Source organism: Wyeomyia smithii, chromosome 2 (assembly GCF_029784165.1).
Source record: "Wyeomyia smithii strain HCP4-BCI-WySm-NY-G18 chromosome 2, ASM2978416v1, whole genome shotgun sequence".
Taxonomy (NCBI): domain Eukaryota; kingdom Metazoa; phylum Arthropoda; class Insecta; order Diptera; family Culicidae; genus Wyeomyia; species Wyeomyia smithii.
The window spans coordinates 164,272,201-164,296,635 of record NC_073695.1 but is presented as its reverse complement, the minus strand read 5'-3'; the positions used below and the strand labels follow the sequence as shown (position 1 = coordinate 164,296,635).

Sequence of the window (24,435 nt, the reverse complement as noted above, 5' to 3'; positions counted from 1 at the left end):
CGACTTAATCCCAAATTCATTCTACATATAGGACGCCACATTTTGAAAATGGCTTTGTGTTGAAATGAAAAATTCCATGCGCGTGAAACTTACAACAGGCGTAACATTTATGATAATGGTTTTGTTGGCCCACCAGTACTGTTGGCTAGTTTGACCTTTTTCAACGACGTGAATTCGGCATATCCTCGATGTTTTCGATAAATAATGGCACGTGTTTTGAAATATAACACCATCATTTCTCCAAATTTTGTCAAACATCTAAAGAAAGAAACCAGGTCAACTCAACTAAAACCAAGTACTTCAATTTCAGCTTCGCGTGTTTACACGCAAATCACAACTATGAATATACATACTATGTTAGAGCCCTTGGTCACGACGATAATATTGATTTTGTTCATTTACTTACCGGCCATCCAAACTCAAAAGGAAACCGTATCGGATTTTCAAATCCTTCTTGTTTGCTTTTTTGGGTCAAATTTAGCAAGTTTCCTTCCAAAGCAGGGGTAGTGAAATCTCCAAACGTGCATGGCGATGATGTATCAATTTTGGCTTGGTAATGTTTCAGACACGCACGAAATCGAGTTTTGCACGCACCCATACAGTTGCCATTCGTGTCCGATCGTCCTGAACAACAAGCTCCTTCATTATCCACCCCTCGTTCGTTTGTGAAGTGTTTTAGTTTGAGCTCAAACAGTCCCGAGCCTTCGATCTGAAAATGAATCAAGCAGATTGTTCCGATTAGAGAGGTCATATTTTTAATGTTACCGTAATGTATCTCCCAGAAGCAGACTCGTAAAAACAACAGTTTATGAGATGGAGAATAAGAAGCACAGTTATCAAAAAACGTGGATTACTGGACTCCAGCATCATCACATAGTCATGTATATGTAGTACCACGCAAAGCAGAGACAAGATGATGTACTTGACTTGTGCCCTTAACACCCAACAAATGCCAGACTACTTATAAAACAGACTTAATTGGGTAGTTGTTTCCAAGAAATAAAGAAAATAAAACTATATCTCGAAGGAATATGAACAAAGTTGAGCACTATTAGTCGCTACAAAGGCTGATTTCAACGGCAAGGAAGGAACTTTCGTTCAGCTACTTCTTCCCATGAGATAATTTGATGTTTCTTTATAAAGTTATCGTCATTCCAAACAACAGAAAACGTGTTGAGACAAAATCTCATTATAGTAATTAATTCAACTAAAGAGACGCTATAGCAAAAGCAACATCTTACTGTATGGTAGGCCAAAAGTTTGCTCTAGCGTGTTTGGTTTGCGTAGTACAAGTGTTACCGCCAATAGTTAACTTACCTGCAGACAAAAGCGAAATCATCAAAACATGTGAATTGAAGTGAATTTGTTTATGCGGAATTATGTGTCATGGGTGGCATTGTGCAGCTCGATTCGAAGGATTTTCGCTATTTTCGAGCACGTCACATACTACCAGTTTTGCTTTAAGCTCAAAAGGAGCTGTCATTGTCATTTGTCCTTCGGCTTATCTAACCTGCAATGTCGAAAAAAAAAAACGAAAAACGAAACAAAGCGCCCACCAGCGATCATTTAGTTTTGTTCGAGTTACTCGAAACGAAATGCGCAATGCCACCCCAGTTTAATTTTTCAAAACAAGCATTTCACCTTAATGTAGCATTATTTAGTATTATTTAAGGACTGCAAGTTTGTAGTAGATCATGTTTCAAAATTATACTTGTGAAGCGAGCTATCGGCACGCGGCCAATTGAATTGAATAACCCAAAATTGAAAAGGCAATCTTGCACTGAAGCTGTGCGATTGATATTGGAACCAAACCCGTTTTAACTAGTAATATCTGAAATGATTGCCAGTTTTTATCATGGCATTACATTTTTCCTACCGGCAGCAGTAAAAAGTAGCATCGCATCTATTGATGTTGGCGGCACATTTTTATCGGCAGAAACGTGCAATCGTACGATGTATTTTACATTACTGTCCTACAGGTAGCGACAGGCCGTCCGGCATGTAAACATCTTTTATAACGTCACAGTTATCAGCGACAACGAGACGGACGCCAGTAGCAGACGCACAATCAAACAGAAAAAGAGACTTTCTTCTGCAAAATAACGTTGGCCGGTCCGCTCCTACGTGTCAGTAAACTGTTTTGATTCCTTGCAATCGACAGAACCGACGGGTGATCGAGTGATGATCGAATGAAACGAAAATGTAAAGACGGGTAAGACCAAATACCCTATGAAAGTATCGGCAATTTATTTTGCTATACAACAATTGATGTACAAAGAGTTTTTCATCTATTCCAAACAAGCGGCAAACTTCGTTTTCTTAGGATGTTGTTATTAGAACGAAAATTGGACGAAGATAATTGCCAACTAGTTTGATAGCCATTCGAATTTCCCATAAACAAAACATCTGAATGAATACGACACACATGCATACGATCGGTAAGAACGTGTTTTGCAGTTGTTGCAACAAATGCAGCCCATATAGCAAACTGAAGAACACGCACAAGAAATAAGTCTGGTCAGTAGTCTTTCGCTTGCTAAACCCTTCGCCGTGTTCCGGTTCTACCAGATTTTCTACCTCTTGATATCCGAGCGTGGCTCCAGCTGGAGCCATTGGCACCGTTCAGCAGCATCGTGGAGCCTGTGAATGTATGCCGACCGTCCGTCGTCTTTTCACTGATAGTGGATATCGTAAGAGCAAGGCGGGCGAACGAAAATAAGCCCCCTCAAAGAAATGTATTCAATCATGGGAACAGAGCAAAAAACAACGGCTGCAAAAGCAGAAAAACTGCACGATCTGTTCTTTTTTTCTTCTTCTCAAGAATCTTTCAGAGTTTTACTGTTTTCCCGTGTGTTTGCACGTCCGTTTCCCCAGCATCTTGCACGAATGTATTTCCTCTCATTCGTATCATGATTTTAGCTCATTTTATAATTTCTGAGCTAACAACTTCTATTCTATCCATGATTTTTTTGGCTTTTTGGAGCATTTTAAATAATTTTCAAGATCAAGATTTTCAACATTGAATCGAACTAATTGCTGTTGCATTACGGTGAATTTGGATAATATTGCAACAATTGTTATTATTTTGACCATAAACGGGGGCAGACAAAATGACTGAGACAGGCAAAATTTTATCAATTTTTAAATAACCAGAACTTTACGAAAAATAAATCAATTTTGATGAAACCGGTTTCATCTTACTGGAAAACTATCCTGGTTTGATACCGGAAATGTTCCGGATTTCAGGAGTGTGTGCATTTTTGCAACGCGTAAAACTTTTTCTGATATTTGGTTGCTTTTAGGTTTAAATAGTTCCAATAAACTAGAATAAAACGCGAGTTCATTGGTACCTAAGGGTGAAAATCTGTCGAAGAACCATTGAGATATGAATTAATTAAGTATGGGTGTTGTTTTTGGCAGTTTTTTTCTCTTGTTGGGTACAATTTTTCTTGGGCACTCTAGCAGAACGCAATGAAACTTTGTGGGTGTGTAGGCCTTATTAAACTAAGCAATTTTGCAAATTTTTTTGGAAATTTATTTGGACTAACATTTGAAAAGGTTTGAAGTACTTAAACCTCTTTCGCATAAATCAACATATCTAAATAATTCCGAGAGATAGAGAATGGTTATTAATGGATAACTTCTATAAAATTATCTGAACTTTTATTTAAAAATATTGAAATTTTTAATATCAGATCCTACACTGAAAAAATATAATTTAAAAAAACATAAAATGATTTTAAAAATATCGGTTATTTCATAACAGATTGCCTAAAACTCTTCAAAACAAACCACAGTAGAAACTTCTAAAGAAAAAAAAATTCTAACAAAAACTTTTTCGTGTACTATTTACCCAACAGCAAAAACATACTTAATTATTTCATATCTCGATGGTTTCTCGACGGATTTTCAAACTCGGAAGGAATTCTAGTTTTTTGGAACCATATAAACCTAGAAGAAACTAGATGTCAGAAAAAATTCTACGCGTTGCAAAAATGCACATTTCGGCACACACTCCTAAAATCCGGAACATTTGTGGTGTCCGTTTGTCCCGTCAAATTCCCTAGTAGTTTTTGGAACTAGAATAGTAAATGAAACTAGAATAGTAAATGAAACCGGTTTCACCAAAATTGATTAATTTTTCGTTCTAACTATTTAAAAATTGACAAAATTTTGCATATCTCAATCATTTTGTCTACCCCCTGTATTACAACATTTAATATGCAATTTATAACTGGACAATGGTAACTAAGGTGATATTAACAAAGTAACAAAAAAATGAATATCATAATATCGTAATTTGGAAGTAGTATAATAAATGGATGAACTCTACTGCTTCGTTATACTTTTTAGTGCTGTATCACATCACACATACCTCAAATTCAAATAAAATATCTGCTATCGCTGATAGCATAAATTTTACCACCCGGATTTTAAATTGACATTTTCAAAGCATTTATTTCTAAACTGAGAAATATTCAATTGCCTTTTCTTATCTATGAAAATTTTTACAGTTAGGCAAAAAAAAGTTTCAAAATCAAATTTCCTGATTTTCCCTGAAATATAACAATAATGATGATATTTTTCAGCATTCGGCACAAAAAGGTGGAACTTAGATGAACGCAGCTCTGAAATCTTAGTGGAAAAAGTGTACGATCAGATATAAAATCGAACGGTAGCGGTCCCGAAAAGGCCTTTGATGCTAACAAAACAGGTTTTGCGCTAATGAACCGTTTAAAAAAGAATTACGTATTGTTTAAAAAATTTTCCCTCATATTCCCTGATCGAAAAATGAAAACCCTGACATTCCCTGATTTTCCAGGTTTTCGCCATTCTGTACTAATGATCTATTATTGCTATTTATTATTACGATTTATGAGAGATTTATCAGGCGGGTTACGTTCAGAATACCTACATACCGCTTCCTTCTTTACATATTGGATGATTGGTGATTTAACTATGACAAAGTGATTGTTTTGTTTCCTCACAAACCATTTTTTTCGATACCTGGTGAATCGACTTGAATTGCATTTGAACGAGGTTACAACTTAATTGTTGACTATTGAACCTTTCGATGGGAGACTTTAAAATACGTTTAATATTGTCCAATAGGATATATGACGATCAACTTATTGAGTTTTACTTGCAGCGGTGTACCTGATCTGAACACCTTTAGTTGATTCGTTAGTTGAAATTTTGATAAGTAGATTTACTGGTTCCATAGAACCCATTAATATTTTTCATTCAATATGCTAAATAATTATGTACAATGTAGTTATACAGGGTGTCACCGTGAAAGTGATACACACATTTGAGTGCCTCTCGATGCAAACTCCTTTTTACCCTGTTAAACAGCTGTGTTTGTTTCGATTGCGACACATGTTTGTAGTTCATTTGTTAGGTATAGTTTACAGTTCTAAGTGAAGTTAAAAATAGAGGCAATGAACATGAGGCATAACACTATGCATAAAATCATCAAAAAGGATACGGAGCTTTCAAGACACAGATGATTCACGGATTATTCTGCAAAAATATTGCCCACAGGGTTGCAAGATTTTGATTGCTACTGAAGACGCACGCTGCTCACAAAATATTTTTTACGATGAAACATTAATAATTTTGGGGCTGTTTTGAACAAGCTGAATGATCATGTGTATGGAGCATGCCTTCGAGATATTCCAGCCAATAAGAGAGAAGTGCAACGCTTCCAGAATGTTTCAGCTGTGATGGTTTGGGAAGCAATATCCAACAGAGTAAGGTTGCGACTGCTATTTGTCGACAGAAGCGTGACAATTAACAAATTCATCAAAGACCATTTACTGCCTCGTGCAAAAGAATGATTTGGTAAAGAAAGTTTTTGTTCTCCTCTGAATTATCAGTAGAGTAATTTCAAGCCACATAAGACAACGATGTTAATCGACCATTTTCGATTTAGTTGAAGCTTTTCTAGTATTTTTTTTTCAACAAGACTAATTTTTTTAAAAAGTAAACTTGTGTAAAAATGGTATTAAGAAACAAAAATAATTTCAGAGCCAGGACGGTTTGTTTGATCGGTATGACTTCTCCGGCAGAGTTGAAAATAGTAGTTTTCTCCTTTCTAAAAAAGTATCACCGTAAAAAAATTATAGAACAGATCAAAAATAGAATGAAAAATAAAATTTTTCAAAAATTTATTTAAAAAACATGTTTTTGCCTGCAAAAAAAAGGTAAGCTAAAATTTGATGGTTGTTGGATCATGGAAATATTAGAAATATTAAAAGCTCAAATTTTGTAAAGAAAAATTTTGTTTGGGAGGTTTGTTTGATTAGTATCAAGTCGTTGGTAATTTTGTTCTTAAAAAAACATTAAAAAAATTAAAATTTGAATAAAAAAATTATATGATTACTCTATTTAATGAGTATTTATTTTAAGCTTAAAGACAGGTATATTATAAACTGAATATCTTTAAAAACCCCAATTCTGGAAAATCTTTTTGTTTTGAAAACCACAAAAAGTTACCTAAACATTGATTTGAACTTGGATGATCAAAAAATAAAAAAAGTTAAAACTTAGAAACAATTTTTTTTTCAGGTTTTTCACAGAGTAGGGTAGGGAACATATTCTAAGCAGCTTTGGGAACCGCCTGTGTATTGAGACGAAATACTCGAAATGTGTCGGGTGAAATTCAAGCAGAAGTATATCAATCTGTTCTCTATCTTTTTCTCTGTTAAAACTTGTTTTCAGATTGTAAAACTAAGTTAGCAAACTTGAACAATAATCAATTAAAGTTACCAATCGAGGGACACTATTCCAATCATCCTGAACCTATTCTAAGCAGTTTCCATATGTTTTGCAGGCGTTTTATTTCAGCACCCGAAGTGGCTCCTGAATGGCTGCAATATAGGTCGATTTATTTCAATTGGAAATTGTCCACAGATTGCTTTGTGATTAACGGTATTTCTTATATTCGTAAGACAGCTAGACAATCAAAGTTTTCGTTTCCATCATTGAAATTGTTGATATTGATCAAAATTCAGAAGTTTGAGGCCTGTTTTCTTCGACTGATTAAAAAAGGCACTACTGCTTAAGCCGTTCCTTACCCTATATTTTTTTTAAAAAGAAAAAAAATACCATCTACAATTTTGCCAAATACACGATCTTACCCCGCATGAAAAAGATCTGCAGGTTTTTAATGAATTTTTAAAATTGAAAAAAAAAAGCTGAAAAATAAACAAAAATATTTCAGTTCTTATTTTTTAAATGCGGGTATTGAATGCCGCAACTTTTTTTTCTATAAACAGAATTGCTTAAAGGGGCGGTCTTACCCCGCTTACCCCTATGTGTAGACACAGGTTTGGCCTTAAAGCTCAAACTGGAAAAAATGGAAGATTATAGCTTATCAACCATTCCTGTGAATTTTGGTGCCCCTGGTTACCACAGGTTAAAAAGCTATAATCTATTTAAGGCAACTTATTTTCGCTTTTGTCGACCTGTGTAATCAATGCAATGCTTGAACGAAACATAAAGCTCCATAAGAAACGTGTACACTGGTTTTTAGTGGAGTCAAGTGGATTAAAATATTGTTTAAAATAATCAAAATTCACAGAGACGACAAATCAGTGCAAAGAATCCAATCAGACCAGAAAGCACTTTCCTTGTATGAAGTCGGTTGCCATTGCGGGTGATCATATCTCAATAATTTGCTGTAGAGAACAGAACGTTTTGAATGGGACAACGGAAAGACACATAAAAGCATCCGATACTACCGACATAGATGACCGCCGTGGTGTTTTATCCGTGAAAAATATTGTAATTGGAAAATGAACACCAGATGTTTTACTTCTTAGTCTGTGTGTAACATCATATTTTAATTTTTTAATTTCCATTTCGACTTGGTCCAAGCCCAGCGACGCAGACAGTCACTTTATCTCATTCAAATATATATATATATATATATATATATATATATATATATATATATATATATATATATATATATATATATATATATATATATATATATATATATATATATATATATATATATATATATATATATATATATATATATATATATATATATATATATATATATATATATATATATATATATATATATATATATATATATATATATATATATATATATATATATATATATATATATATATATATATATATATTTTATATATATACAACATACTTAAAAACTTTTTATTCAAGAACAAGATGCACGTATTGATTCTCTAGAGCTGATCTTTTTTTTATACATCCTCAATAGAAATAGCCAACTTCCAACATGCATATAAACAAACATAGAGTCGAACGATCACCACTATTAATACGTTATATTTATTGACTACGGAGGTAATCCGTTCTATTTCTGTTGAATGGCAAGTGACACCAACAAGTTAAATATTTACCGATAGCCGACAAAATTCGGCTTATTACGTAGAATGAATGAGCATTTGTGGGCTTACACGTTATGTAGAGGTGAAAAGGAGAAGTTGGGGAATATGCAAAATTCATTTAATTAAATTAATTCGTGCGTTTATTACAAATTTATACCTCGCAGCAACATACTGCTGAAGTCACCGGTTTTTTTTTCATTCCAGTTTTCTTCTTTTTGCGGCTGTTCGTGGAGCTTGCAGCAGGGCTGCGCTGACCAGCGAATCGTGTGCCGTGGGAAAACAATTCGTTCCTTCTATTCTTTTTTCTTTCAAGCTTCTTCATACGTATATCTTTTTTTCTTCTTTTTATGTTCATTCGTTCACATCGCGAAACAAACCGTGTTCGCTTGTGTGTGCAAACAGACGATCAACATTCGTTGTATTTGGAATACTCCAGCCATGGCAGCATACTGTAGCACCAACAACAGCAGCAGCAGTAACAACAACAACAACAACAACAGTGAATCAGTCTGATGACCAAAGCAATGCTTCGTGTTCGCATCAGCATTGAAGCGAAGAGTGATCGAGCGAGAAATGAGAAGGCCAAATATAAATTTCAAAGAGCAAAAGAGAAAGCACGAGAGTATACCTGTTAAATAAAAAGGAGAAGAGAGACCGATTTGCAAAGATAATCTATTAGCCTGGATCAGGGGTCCATCAATATTGTTGGGGATTGCTGTCTGAGTGAAATACTACACATTGAAGGGCACATGCACAGGAAGTGAAGATTTAAACGTACAGGGGGATACTTTCTGTCCTGAAACAAGAAACAATTCCACTAGTGTCGTACAAAAATTACGTAACGCATGAAGGGAGAGGAGGGAGGTTGAGTTTTTGTTATTTATTGTTGTAGGGTTAGTTGAGACATTTGCGTAACTGTGATATTTTCATGAAATTGAAAATATGAGGAAAGGAGCAAGTTTTTTTAGCGTTACATAGGAAGAAGGAGGTCTGAAATCTAGATTTTAAGCGTTACGTAGTTTGTGTAGGACGCCCAATAATATTTTCGTTTTTGAGATGGTGTTACACTAGCTCCAACTAATGGATATTTTCAGTGTGGTTGCGTCACAGTGTGGAGCCAGAGATGCCAGATGTTTTTGAAAAATGTCTGCAACTGCTCGAAAAACTGGAAAAATCTGCTTGAAATCTGAAAAAAAACTATCCGTGATTTGAAAAAATTTCGCTCACGCAGGCAATTGTCTGCAAAAATCAGCAACTATTTTGAGAAAATCTGCGTAAATATGAGGAGACTCTGACAAAAATCTGCGGAAACTGTTAAAAGTCTCCAAATATCTGCGAATCAATAAAAATCTGCTCTAAAAATCTGCGTTTTGCGGACAAATCTGCACATCTGGTTTCCCTGTGTGAAGCTGACATTTTTTGATATGGCATTTCATGTTATGTTGTTTATTCCCTCGTGCTCATCTGAGGGTAGACAGTGGAAATTGCAGTTCTACACCGTGCTCGAACTGCATTATTTATTTAGTATAAATAAAAAACAGACTGCAGCAGTTTGTTAATTTTGATTGGATTCGTATAGTGAATTCAATTGGAAGACGATAACCAAAATTATCCAGTCGAGATAATGTGAAATTATTATTTGAAAGTGTTGTTGCGAATATTTCACTGTTTAAAGGTATTTTAGTAATTCTACATGCGTCATTCAGTTGAATGAATAAGTTTTATAATATAGTCAATATGTCCCCACTGATGAATTATTACTGCCATCTCTTCTTTATAAATAATAAGGTAAAACGGTTGAAACTCTCATTCGTAGACCCCTGATTCCAATCGACAAGAGTTGAGCTTGTCTTAGTAAATTCTCGATGCCGTTGCCCAAACTGATCAAACCAGGCACCTTTCCATCTTTGCACTTCCACTGCGATAGTATAGGTAAGTTTCGTATTATTTTATGCTTTAGTTAATTGCACTGAAAAGTATGAGTCGAAAATGCGGCTTGCGATCAGTAGCATCAAGGAAGGTAAAAAACCTACACCACGAGGACGACTCAGGTAGGGAAACAATATACAAGGTGGGTGAAGGTTTTTTTTTCTGACGAATATATGCAAAAGAAGAAAATAAAAATATGATAACTGGAATGAAGAAGCACCCTAATTCCCATCTTGCCTTTCTCCTCTGTCTGTTGTGCAGCTGCCGTATGGAATCGTACATATTCGGTGCGCAAACCACCGTGAGATTTCCTTCCTGACCTGTTATGAAAAATGGCTCTTTGCAGACTCGTTTACCGCGGAGCCACGATCCGCGCGCCAATAAGCAAAGGAGTGAAGTAAAGTAGAAAGCAGGATAAAAGCATTTCACATATAAACATAGTCGTGTCGATCTTGTACGAACAATTTTAGCCTTATTGGAAGGAATTCAATGTGTGTACGCTGTCGCAAGATAAGGCTAAATGTCAACGTGGCAAATTATACACAATTGTATACTTTTCATGTTAATCATTGCCTTTCATATAGTAGTTTTATATGTATAACATAACCCAGAAGATACAATTTAATTGAAAATATATCTACTCTTGTAATACTTGTAATAAAGAACGTCTCTCTTATTGCTTCTATTCAATTACTACTACTAAATTCAAACTGAAATGAAGCAAAAGCTTTAACTAATGTTGAAAACTATTTGTTATTACACAACTTATTAATATTTAAAAGCTGTTCTAAACTTTGGGCTGACATGTTGCAAAATATGTGCTTCATATAGAAAAATAAATTTGGTATACATTAAATTTTCAAAAGCTCAGTAAGCACATTGAAAAAATCTAGATTTTATTTATTTTTTCATTTAGATTTTATTTAATATATTTTTTTTTGAGAAACGATTAAATTGAATTGAATTGAATCAACCAAATTGAATTTTTATCGAGCATACAAATCTAATAACCACACAGATATTGTTGAACAATTTTTACGGGTGGGAGAAAATCTGAAGAAATGTTTTACAGGACTATCAAAAAAAAAAAGTTACCTCGGTAAATAGGAACATTGAAGTGAAGTATAGAATACAGAAAAAGTAAATCCTGTTCATTGTGCTACAGCACGATTCTGGCCTCATTCGTGTAAATGTGTTAAGGAAGTTGAGATTGTTTCATCCAATGCCCTAAGTGTAGAACTTGGATGCTAGTCGAGTAGTAGGATGTTGCTGTAGTCGTTAATCCGATAGTAAAGATGGCAGCCTCAGTAGGTGAGTTGGTTACGCTAAGATAGTGCATACGCTCATCTGCACTACATCACAAAATGACACGTTTTTTTAATATTTTCTTCTTATTTTAGGCAGCATTGCAACTTTTATTTTCTTCTACATACACTGTACACTGCAACGCACTATAATCACTTATCCGATCATGATTTAAAAGTTGTTCCATATATTCCAATTTTATTTAAAACAATTAGGTACTATGGTATTTCTCAAAAACAAAACCGTATCAGCCCGTCTTTGCTATTCCTCCGTGATTATTATGCTGCTACTGGTGCACAAAGTAATCCAACAATACTAGTATAATTTCACTGCTTGGCTTGTTGCTTCACATGCCGGCTTCACTCATAATCCAGCCAAAGCTTTTTATGCATGACCACGTTGTTAAGCATCTCAATGCTCTTTGTGTATCAAAAATCACTAAACTCCCTGAACAAGACGCAATTTTTAATTTATTTATCTATTAGTTTCTAAACACGTTTAGGACTATTTCTATTGCGGTAAACTGAGTGTAGCTAATGAGATGATTTTTGCACTATGAAATAAAGCAAAAAGCACTAACCGACGAATCACTACACCGCGTAACATTCCCTTCCAGACTAATGTGGACGAACTGCTAAAGACAGTATTGGAGTGAAACTGCTCGGTAAACTTCGGGTGCAGCCTCGAAAAAATGTTTACTCCTCACTCACATTCGCTATCTACTTCCTTTTCTTGCGCACTATTTCGTATTAAACCAACGTGCAGCTGTCTTCTCTCTGTTGCTTATGGTTTGAGACGAAGCGAAGCCAACCGGTAGCGAGCGACAGCTTATGCTGTTGTTCAAATGAAATATACATGGAAAAATGGAGTCGCAAAAGAAACAACGATAACTAAGCCACCTAGCGGATAATGTGTGAAACAAGATTTCAGTGGCGTACCAGTGGAAAGAGTTCGAGAGGAGCTATATACCCCAAGTTAGAAGAGAAGGCATCCATTATGGGTAAAAAATTCTTTATAACATTAATAATTGCTGATGAGTAAAAATTGTTCATAATATTAATAATTTCTTAGATATAGGATTACTTACCTACAATTTCACTTCAAAATTATGTGAAAAATCACATACGTTTGCGTTGCGTTGTAATTTGACAGAAAATGTATGAACCAACTGTCGACTTGCCGCAGCCGCATCGTATCAAATGGGTTGTTTAGCTATACCAGTTTTCTATATCATCTGAAAAAGCTGCATTTTCTAAGCAAAAAGTGATTTTGAAAAATGTTCTATCGTTGTCCTTCGGATTTTAAATCATAAATTAAAACTGCTCGAAATTAGTGATGGAAAAGTTATCGATATTTATCGTTAATATCGATAATTGCTTCATATCGATAATATCGTTGAATTTCAGCGCTAACGATAATTATCGATAAGTCGCAGGCGGCAGTTCAGGTGGCAATGGTTACAATAAAAACACGGTATTTTTACTGTAAGCTTGTAAACGGTTGTTGTCATTACCATGTTTTAACAATGTTTTTGTTGTTGAATCTACCACCGACAATAATTTTACCATGAAAAACATTGTCAGTGACTTCTAAATGTATGGGAAAATGCCTGAAAAAAATGCTGTTAAGATACATAACGACCCCCCTTTTTCATGTTAAAAGGGGCAAAAACGATGTTTTTTATTGTTCTGGACAATGATATTTAATGTAAAATTGATGTATCTACAATGAAAAAAATAGTTAAATTATGGTATAGCTATGTACAATTACAGCAATTTTTAAGGTTTTTTAAATGTTTTTTAATGTTATTTTTTTTCGGGTAAACAACCCAATTGTGCTTGGGCTTTTTGTGTTTCATGTTTCGAAAAATCTAATATTTTTCTAATTGTTTGAATGTCTTGTTTTGTACAAGATAAACAACCTTTCGAATAAAGATATGACCATATTATCATATGCTAACAAAATATTATGCAAATACACACCGTAAATTCACATTTGTGTTCGTTCTGCGGAATTTATCGACAGTACCAGAGATACCAGAACTATTTCGTGTGAATCAGTAGATTGTACGGATTTCTACACGCGCGCTTTGTGATTCTTGATTAGGCGGCCATTTTCTCAGATCTTCAAAAAGTTTTTCTTTCAAAACTCTACCAAAAAGAAAAATTCGTCTATTTGGAATAATCAAGGATAGAAAACCCCGATGAAAGCAATGCATAAAAAATGATATGTTTTTCAGATAATGTAGAAGACTGCCACGTTTTCTGCTCGAATCGCTTCGCGGAAGGCAGTTGCTATTGGCCCTGACGACTCTGTTGATATTGGTTTGGTTTTTACTTGCGAAAGTGAAGGAGGGAAATATTTTTGCTTTTGTTTTCACACATGAATTGACAATTGCATATGAGAATTCGCGCAGGTGCGAACAGCCTTAAAAATCTCTTTTACTTGTGTCAGGGCCAATACAATTCACGTGATTGTTCTGTACAAAACACATTCCTGGAAGTTGAGGATAATCCGAGCCGAATTTAATGGGACTACAAGGCACAGAACGTGTGGTTGCTCAATCCCAACTGACATCAAATATCTTTGGAAACCGTTATCATCGTTTCTAGTTGGTTAAATTGCACATGACGGTAATAATACGAATAGGGTTACCATTTTGTCGGGGTTAAAAACAGGACAACTTTGTCCGGTACAAATTTGATATGAGGTGTTTTCTTTTTTTTTTAAGGTATCAATAAATAAAACACGTAATTTGAGATTTACACTTCAAAATACTCCACTCATTTATTTATTTAAAGTATTTCTCGAACGATACAATTTTGCAACTTTGATTCATTAGGCATTAGTAAATACCTAAGAAATGCAGCACACGTAAACTGTTTAAAATTGGGTCCTAAAGTTTTACACGGTTTTCTCAGAGTCTATGTGTTTATAGAGTCGCGCGAAGAGAAAATCGATCGTTTCGGCAACACAGTTTTCGTGCCGTTTGTTGCCAAGAACTATAAATACAGTTCTGTTTTTCACCATGCTTATCGAATATCATATTTTTAAATTCTTCGCAAGGTACACAGTTTTGAAAGATTACACCGGTGATGTTTTGTTAAATTTAACTAAACCAGTGTACAGGTTTAATGTTAGATTAAAATGTGTAAGTAAAACTTCGGAAAAACACATATTCTTTTTTATGCCCAATTACAACACTTTTCATCCACTCCTAACATTATCACCTTGTTTATTTACATTGCTCGATTGGTACCCTCGTTGACACTGATTTGGTTCCTTTGGTTTCATCTTTGCGGGACTCTTTTTATAAACATAGACTCTGGGTTTTCTAATTTTTATATATCAGGTGAAAGAGTGCAATTTTCAGAACAAAACGTGATTTTTAAAAATTTTAATCGTTGTCCTTCGATTTTTAAATTAAGAATAACAAACTGCTCGAAATACCTTAAATAACAATTCTCCCATATACCGTACGTGTGCCAAACGTCATTGAAGACATTTCGAGCAGTTTTTTATTCTTTATTCAAAAATCGAAGGAAAACGATCAACATTTTTTAAAAATCACGTTTTGCTCAGAAAACGTGGCTTTTTCGAATGATATATAAAAACTGGTATCCAGCTTTTTACGCGCCATAATGACGGACGCTAAAATGCAAAATTCGTATTAAATCATCCACCCTTTTGACAACTATGCTCATGTCAATTTGAAATCTTCACGTATTTTATCAAAAGAGAAATAAATCTGGCAACATTTGTGTTGTCAATTTCTCACAAATCCCAGAACTGACGCAAGCAGAGAGATTCGCATATTATGCCTTGTTCAGACTACGCCGGATATCACCTGATATCGCCAGATGATATCGGATATCCAGAGCCGGATTTAAGGGGGGGCCCAGGGGGCCCGGGCCCCCACATTTTTGGGGCCCCCACAAAACGAGAAAAAGTTCTTTTCTCTATCAAAAATGAGATTCAATCAAAAGTTCAATTTACAGTAAGAAAATTTGAACAGACCATTTCAATCTGAAACTTTCCTTCAGTGTTATTTTTTCGCGAGCGCCAATATCACAACCACATCCATAAGATTTCACCTTCGATTCTCTTGAAATGACACACATTAACACACCATTTGAATCGAACCAGCGCGCATGGGAAATCAAGCAGGAAAGAAGATAATCCACAAGTTTTTTTAATACATTGCTGTTGATTCCGAAAATAAGTTTACCTATCCGAATCAGGGATACTAGATTTGCGTTGCAAAATGCAGATTTTCAGAGTCCGTGAGCAGATTTTATTGACCTGCAGAAGTGTGTAGGGGTAAACAGGGTAAGACCGCCCTTCGGGGTAAGACCGCCCACTGTAGTTTTACTACCAAGTTATAAAATAATTGAAAAATTTCTTTAACGTGTCTATCACAGTATAATTACATAACATTTTGCACGTTTTTCTGTTTTGATAGTGCGCGAACGGTCGCAGAAATAATCAAAAACAACCTTTCAGCTGGCAACCAGTCAATGCGCTATTGTTTTGCGGCAACGGGACTTAAGGTTTTTCAGTCTAAAAATCTATTGTTTTGTTCGTGAATAAACGTTTAATCGCTTGCCTGAATCTATCTTCTTTCGGGAATATCGAAGGCCGTGAGTAATCTTGTAATTTTGACTACTTTTTCGGTCAAATATGAAAATGTTCCACTGGGGGTAAAGTCGCCCACTATACAAGGGGTAAAACCGCCACGTATCCAACTGCTTGTTGTTTTACTTCAAGACCCAAATGCCTCGACACTACAAAGGGAATATTTACAGGATCAGTAAAGCAACTTCAAGCCACATAAGACATCGATGTTAATCGACCATTTTCAATTTGGTTGAAGCTTTTCTAGTAATATATTTTAACAAGACTTATTTTTGAAAAAAGTAAACCTGTGTGAAAATGGTGTTAATGAACCAAAATAATTTTAGAGCCATGACGGTTTGTTTGATTGGTATGACGTCTCCGGCAGAATTGAAAATAGTAGTTTTTTACTTCCGAAAAAAATACACACTCTAAAAAAATTTAAAGAAAAGATATAAAAATAGAATTAAAAATATATTTTTTTTTCAAATTTTTTTGAAAAAATATGTTTTTGCCTGTAAAATCTACAAAAGGTAAGCTAAAATTTTATGGTTGTTGGATCATGGAGTAATAGAAATATTAATTGCTAAATTTTTGTGAAGATTTTTTTTTTTTGGACGGTTTGTTTGGTGTATAGAGTCGTTGATAATTTTGTTCTTCAGAAAAAAAACATAGAAAATTGAAAATATAAATAAACGAAAGAATAATTATTAGTATTTTTCTATACATAATAAGTCTTCAAAAGAATCATACAGACAGGTTTAATGAGTTTTAGTTTTTAGCTTAAAGATAGGTATATTATGAATTCAATATCTTGAAAACCCCCAATTCTGAAAAATCTATTTATTTTGAAAACCAAAAAAGTTACCTAAACATTGATCTGAACTTGAATAATCAGAAAACAAAATGAAACTTAGAAATTTTTTTTTCAGATTTTTTACAGTGTATATTTTATTTAAAAAGAAAAAAAATACCATCCACAACTTTGTCAGAGACACTCTACCGATAAAATCAACCGTTTCGGCCCTAAAAATATTGTTTATCCTCAAAAAATGGTGGGTGATCTTACCCCGCTGGTGGGCGGGCTTACCCCGCATGAAAAAGATCTGCACATTTTCAATGAATTTTTAAAAATTGAAAAAAAAAAACTGGAAAATAAACAAAAATATTTCAGTTCTTATTTTTTAAATGCGGGTATTGAATAGAAGAACCTCTTAGCGAAGAAAAAATGAAATTGCAGCCGCGACTTTTTTTTTCTATAAACAGAATTGCTAGTTTTTTCCTAGGTTCTGTAGATTATTGCCAGCGTAGCCTTATATTTGCGCAGTCTTTCTCAAATTGTGTGCAAATTTTTGCTTGCGGATCGCATTTTTTTCGAATTGCGGTAGGTTTTTATTTTTCAGATATCAAGAAAAAAAAATCCGGATTTCGAGCAGTTGCATACATTTATTTATTTGAGCCTAATGATCTCGAACGCAACTGGAGAAAGGTCTTATCGAAGATGAAACTGATTGAAAATAGGTTGCGTACGACTATGAAGAGTGAAAGGCTGTCAAACTTAGCATTGTTAAGTTGAGAGTACAATATTCTGAAGGAGCTGAATGTTGATTATTCAATCAATAAGTTCTCTGCAAAAAAAAACTCGTAAGAAAAAATTCTAGCAAATTTTTGGTAACTTTTCAATGAGAAATAAGTGTTTTTAACTCGTACGATAAAAAAACGGGTTTGTTTTATTCTGGGGCCCCCACTGTAAACTGGGCCCCCACAATCGTAAATCCGGCTCTGCGGATATCACCTCGAGCGTTCACATTAGAGTGAGCTGATATGATTTGACATTTGCTTTGGTAATTGAAAAGAGAAGAAAACAAAAACAGGTCAAAGCTAAAACAAGACAACAAGAGCAATGGGATTAGGACAGAGATGTCAGCGAGTTGGCTCGCACCAACACGAACTCTCATATGCAATTGTCAACATGTGCGGGATGAAAATAGCAAAAATATTTCCTTCCTTTTTTCTCGCATGCAACGCAAGTTCGAAATTTGTAGGGTTGCGTCAAAAGTCTTTTGGCCGTGTTGCCAACTGCTTGAATTGTGTTTATTATTGGTTTTCGAACATAATATCCGCGATAGCATGTGAGGTGATATCCGTTGACAGCTCGATTGTATGGGATATCAGGTAATATGGATGGTGATATGGCCTCGATAGCACGAATCGCCTGATATCAGGTGATATGCGGTGTAGTGTGAACGGGGTATCACGAATACACATTATAGCGACCGCCATTATGGTGCGAAAAAAGCTGGATAGCTTTAGGACCCAAAAGTCAGATAGTTGAGGGTTGCAAGAACTAGACAATTTCTCTCGACAAAATTCAACCAAAGAAAAAAAATCGTTCAAATTGAGTCCGTTTCGTCCGGGGTCAAAGTAAAAGTACTGAACAATCTTCAACATTTCTGAACGTCCGGCATATTTCAGAAAAATCAGGACAAATTCTAAAATATGAAAAATAAATCAGGAAATCAGGATGCTCCAAACGGATCTCAAAATCAGGACATGTCCTGCTAAATCAGGACGGATGGAATCCCTATTTAGAATGAAGTTCGGTTTGTGAGTAATGTGTCCTGTTGTTCAGCAAGAAAGTTCCACGGAACCAAATCTGAACCTTATGTGAACTTCTAAGTTCGTTTGTTAAGCGAAATTCGAACTTCTGGTTGCTTGGGTAGACTTCGATATTTATTATAGTACTCTTTTCAGCTTTCTGGATAGCCTCGTGAACTATATCTACCTCCATATGACTATGTCCAGTAGTCATCAATTTATGATATATATATATATATATATATATATATATATATATATATATATATATATATATATATATATATATATATATATATATATATATATATATATATATATATATATATATATATATATATATATATATATATATATATATATATATATATATATATATATATATATATATATATATATATATTTACCTTTCGTCCACGTATTACCAAAGATGACTAGAACAAGATACCTGACTCTTGCAGAATTCATTGGACATGATTGTCGCTGCGCGTGAGCAAAAGTCGAACTAATTTATACACTGTTAATATGATGTATACATATCGTCTGTTCTAGAGTATCACAAACCACCGGAGCATACAACCCTGGATAGCAGCTTGATCCTCTGCACAACTTCACACTGGAGCAATGGTATTCTCTCCTAGCGAGTGGCTGGCTGATAGCGACGGGCGAGAAGGCTGGCGGGAGCTCGGCACTTACTGGCAGCGTACGTGCTGATCTATTGTCATCATCATCATCATTTATATCCGAAATATAGCAGGCGGCCACGATAAGAGCGTGAGTGGCACTCTCATCCTATCACTGGCAAGGGAGCCGGTCAACTTCACAAGTTTGGAGATTGGAGTTAAAAGGCCAGAGCACAATTAAATCTGGTCAGTTCGAATGCAGATTGTCGCCAAGAAGAGACGCTGGCTAACGCGTCACCTTTACTAATTTGTTCATTAGTCGTTTAATATAAGTTATATGTGTAAGAATAAATGTTTAGTTATTTAAACTCTGTTTGAATATATATGCCGCGTTTCATTTCGGCTACGGTAATCGCGAATGGTGCTATAATTGAGTGGCCATAGAAGATAGTGTGCTGGCAAATTGGCCCAGAGAGCCTTCCAATTTCCTCCGCTTATGCATCGGTCGATGTAGGACTGGACTGCCGCACCGCTATCGAAGCCATCTAGATGGATAGCAGCCCGTAATCCTACATTGTGGTCCTTTGAACCGGATCCTGGACCGGTAAATTACCAACGGAGCTTACATAAAGGAAGTATAAGCAACCAAGCCAAGCGGTCAACTTCTGGCACCCAGTGGTGGGCACCATTCCGCTAATTCGCTAATTCGCCAATTAGCGACGCTAAAATTAAGTTAGCGATTTAGCGATTTCGCTAATTTTTGAGCTGGTTAGCGAAACTGTTAGCGTCGCTAAAATTTTGGCCTTCGAAACGCTAATCGCTAATTCGCTAAATTTTGTGGAGAAGCGACAATAGAAATATTTAGAAAACTGTGAGTTGCTCATGGCGTACGTAAATTGCTTCGAAAGATGAACATACTTTACTGCGAAAGTGACTTCTTTCAATTTTTTTACCCTAGAATGGAGTTCCAGTTATCGTACAAGCCACAGGAGCATTTTGAAGAACAAGCACAAGGTCTAGATTGATTTTTTGGCACACCAAGAACTTTGGTAAATTGCAATGCGCTTGAAATTATGACAACTTTGGTTCTACTTTTTCGATTCAGATAATAATTGAATTTTCATGAAAACATTCCTAAGAGTATCTATTTTCAATGCAAGCTAAATAACTTTTGTTATTCTTGTTTTTACAAAATCAAATATGAATACCGTTTCGTGAACCTCTTACTGTAAATAGCTTCAAGAAGTAATTGTTTTCGTTTGTTTAACCAAAACAGATCAAAGTGGTCCAAATCTTACAAAACACGAGCAATAAATATTGCGATATGACTATTTACATATTAAAAAGTTAGCGATTAGCGATTAGCGAAGGTTCCGCTAATGTGAGTTTAGCGTTTAGCGTTTAGTGATTATCGAGCTAAATTTTCCGGTTAGCGACTTAGCGATTAGCGTCGCTAAATTTTCGGTTAGCGGTGCCCACCACTGCTGGCACCATTGCATATTCATAAAGGACGAAGGTTGTCCTTCAGATATCCTTGAGGAACAAAGGATAGTTTCACCATTGCAAATTTAGTTACACCACTGGCATCGACATTTCCCGCAAATTCTTTGGCCAAATTGGAAATAATAAGGGATAATTGGTTTTTACGACGGTTGGAACGATCTTTTACACGAAAAATTTAGTTGCAATCGACCTGTACTGCATGGAGTATTAGTGACAATTTATTTAATGCCAAGCGGAAACGGAATTTCACGTTGCTAGGGAATGTGGTTCTGAGAGCATACAGTGGCATTTTACACCTCCAGGTGCACCACATTTCGGAGGGCTTTGGTAGGCCGCAGTGAAGTCTGCCAAAAGACATCTGCTGAAACTTGTTGCAGAAAACCCTGTTTCACCTGAAAATTTCATGACACTGCTCACTCAGGTTGAAGGCTGTCTAAACTCACGACCCCTCCAACTGATGTCAGATGATCCAAACGATCTAGAGCCTCTAACACCTTCGCATTTTCTTGTCGGAAGCTCACTTCAAGCCATACCTGACCCCAACTTAGAATCAGTGCCCTTCAATCGACTCAATGAATGGCAACAAATGCAACGAAACCTGCAAGAGTTCTTGAGCAGGTGGTGTCGGGAATATTTGAACCAGTTGCAAGCAAGGCAGAAGCGTTGGAAACCACCAGTGCAGATACAAATAGGCAAACTAGTCGTGATACAGGACGACAACCTTCCACCAATGCGCTGGCGAATGGGAAGAACCATAGCAATTCATCCGGGTGATGACAACGTATTTGCGTCGTTACAGTTAAAACGTCTTCAGGGGTGCTTGTTAGATCTGTAGAAAAGCTTTGCATCCTACCTGTACCGGATGGCGATGAGGAGCTTGAGAGAAACGCCACACCAACCCATAATGCGTAATCACCGTTCCATTTTCCCGTCCCGCCGAAGAGGATCGTTCCGTCTCTTTTATTTTCAGAAATCGGTTTTCTGGGTGGGTGAGGATGTACGAGAGTATCACGAACCACCGAAGAATACAACCCTGGATCGCAGCTTGATCCTCTGCACAACTTCACACTGGAGCAATGGTATTCTCTCCTAGCGAGTGGCTGGCTGATAGCGACGGGCGAGAAGGCTGGCGGGAGCTCGGCACTTACTGGCAGCGTACGTGCTGATCTATTGTCATCATCATCATTTATATCCGAAAGATAGCATCGGAGCCATCTGGATGAACAGCAGCCCGTAATCCTACAACGTCAAAATCAACTGACGACAAGGCCAAGACATGACTGCTGAAAGGTGAAACATTTTTTTTAGTATCCATGTGGACGACTGTACGGTGCTGCCATCCGAAAAATGATAATAATGTGACGAATGTTTAGTTCTCAAACATGAAGCTTTCCGGAAGAATCAAGAAATATCGGCGCATCATTTAAAATTAAGCGAATCCATCAGAACTTCCTGATAACCGCTATTATCCCGCTCTACAGCCAAGTTTTCCACTTTTGCCGAGGCTAATAAAGCAAAAATCGGATGCCCCGGTGAAGGTTTTGATAGAATGGGACATGAAAATAAATATAACCCCTCAAAATAAACTTCCACTCTGACAGTCAATTTCACACTGTTCTTTCGTACTTTGAAGTGCAAAAAATATGGCAATAGCGTTAACTGCAAAAAATGACAATATCATTAATCTGCATGTTATCTTAAGCGTCGAGCTGACCAAACTGCTACACCTTTTTCATATACAATCTTGAACAGCTCAACGATCGATGACGGACTATGCACGATAAACCGGTTTTGCTCATAGTAACAATTTTATGAGAATTTGAGTCATCAGATGGCAGCACTAACCGTCGCAAATCGGTCGTGTTCAAAATGTATGAAAAATATGGAAGTTAGGTATCTTGTTCTAGCTACCTTTGGTATTACGCACTCCCAATGAAATGTGAAAACAAGAAAATGATAGTCTTGTTATCATTCTGACCGGAGCACCGGTCACTTTACTGCCAGTACCCGCATAACTGTCCCATATTGATTTTTGTCACTTTTGAGTTATCATCGGGAATCGACTATCTGCACGCACAGCTTCTTGATTATGCGTTCTTGGTTCTTGATTATGCGGTCATTTTCTCAGATCTTGAAAAAGTAATTGTTTCATTCGTTAAATTACAGTAAGTCAATCGAAAGTGAATTATTTTAAAGATCAAGTCAACTCAACATTGTTTCGAATTTAGGGATACCATCCGTTCTGAATTAGCAGTCCTGGGATTTCTGAGGAATTAGCAACACAAATGTTGCCAGATTTATTTGTCTTTTGATAAAATACGTGAAGACTTCAAATTGACATGAGCATAGTTGTCAAAAGGGTGGATGATTTAATACGAATTTTGCATTTTAGCGTCCGTCATTATGGCGCGTAAAAAGCTGAATACCAGTTTTTATATATCATATGAAAAAGCCACGATTTCTGATCAAAACGTGATTTTTAAATAATGTTGATCGTTTTCCTTCGATTTTTAAATGAGGAATAAAAAACTGCTCGAAATGTCTTAAATGACGTTTGGCACACGTACGGTATATGGGAGAATTGTCATTTAAGGTATTTCGAGCAGTTTGTTATTCTTCATTTAAAAATCGAAGGACAACGAGAAACATTTTTTAAAAATCACGTTTTGTTCAGAAAATTGCACTCTTTCACATGATATAGGGTATCGAACGTCTTCGTCAGTGGTTTTCTTCGGCCCCCTTTTGCATAAGATTGCTGCAGAAAAACTGCCGAAGAAAACCGCTGACGAAGACGCTCGATACCCTATATCCACCCCGGGATAGAAAACTGAAAAAACCATAGTTTGTCGTAGCTATTATCAAAAATCCGTAGATTTCGTTCACGGATCCGTGTATCCGAAAGTAAAACAATTACGTATATCAACAGAGAAATGCACGGAAATTACGGTTTAACCTCAACTTACTGAAAATAATTTTAATTATTCAGCAAAAACTTCGTCGTCGAATTCGTTATTGCGGTGTGAAAAAAAAAACCAAAGTTTGTCGTAGCTATTATTAAAAATCCGTAGATTTCGTTCACGGATCCGTGTATCCGGAAGTAGAACAAATACGTAAATCTACAGAGAAATGCACGGAAATTACGGTTTAACCTCAACTTACTGAAAATAATTTTAATTATTCAGCAAAAACTTCGTCGTCGAATTCGTTTTTGCGGTGTAGCTACACGAGCACTACACTGCCAGCTTTCAGGTTCGTTAGCTAATTAGCTGGGAGACTTGATAGAATCAGGAGGTTGCAAAGAGCATTAAAGCCGCTCCCTGAAGCAATACCTAGTGATCGTCCCGGGACTGGAGGCTCTCAGTGGTGCTCGAACGGAGTAAACATTAACCCCACTAAAACGGCCATCATACCCTTAACCCAGCGAAGAACGCATTCAATAACTTCTCCGCTACTGAACGGGGTAAGACTGAGTT

The 24,435-nt window shown here is 35.9% G+C and overlaps 1 protein-coding gene across 1 annotated transcript in view; it reads right to left on the bottom strand.

Moving 5' to 3' along the window:
- The window catches only part of LOC129721816 (neurogenic locus protein delta), a 57,992-nt gene extending 45,715 nt beyond the window's left edge, over nucleotides 1-12,277 (bottom strand). Inside the window, exons 1-2 of the mRNA XM_055674829.1 lie at nucleotides 11,415-12,277; nucleotides 407-709 (exon numbers count right to left, since the gene is read on the bottom strand). Coding sequence (XP_055530804.1) covers nucleotides 407-709; nucleotides 11,415-11,501 — 390 coding nt within the window. The 5' untranslated portion in view covers nucleotides 11,502-12,277. The remainder of the gene's footprint in view (nucleotides 1-406; nucleotides 710-11,414) is intronic.
- Between the last annotated feature and the right edge of the window lie 12,158 nt (nucleotides 12,278-24,435).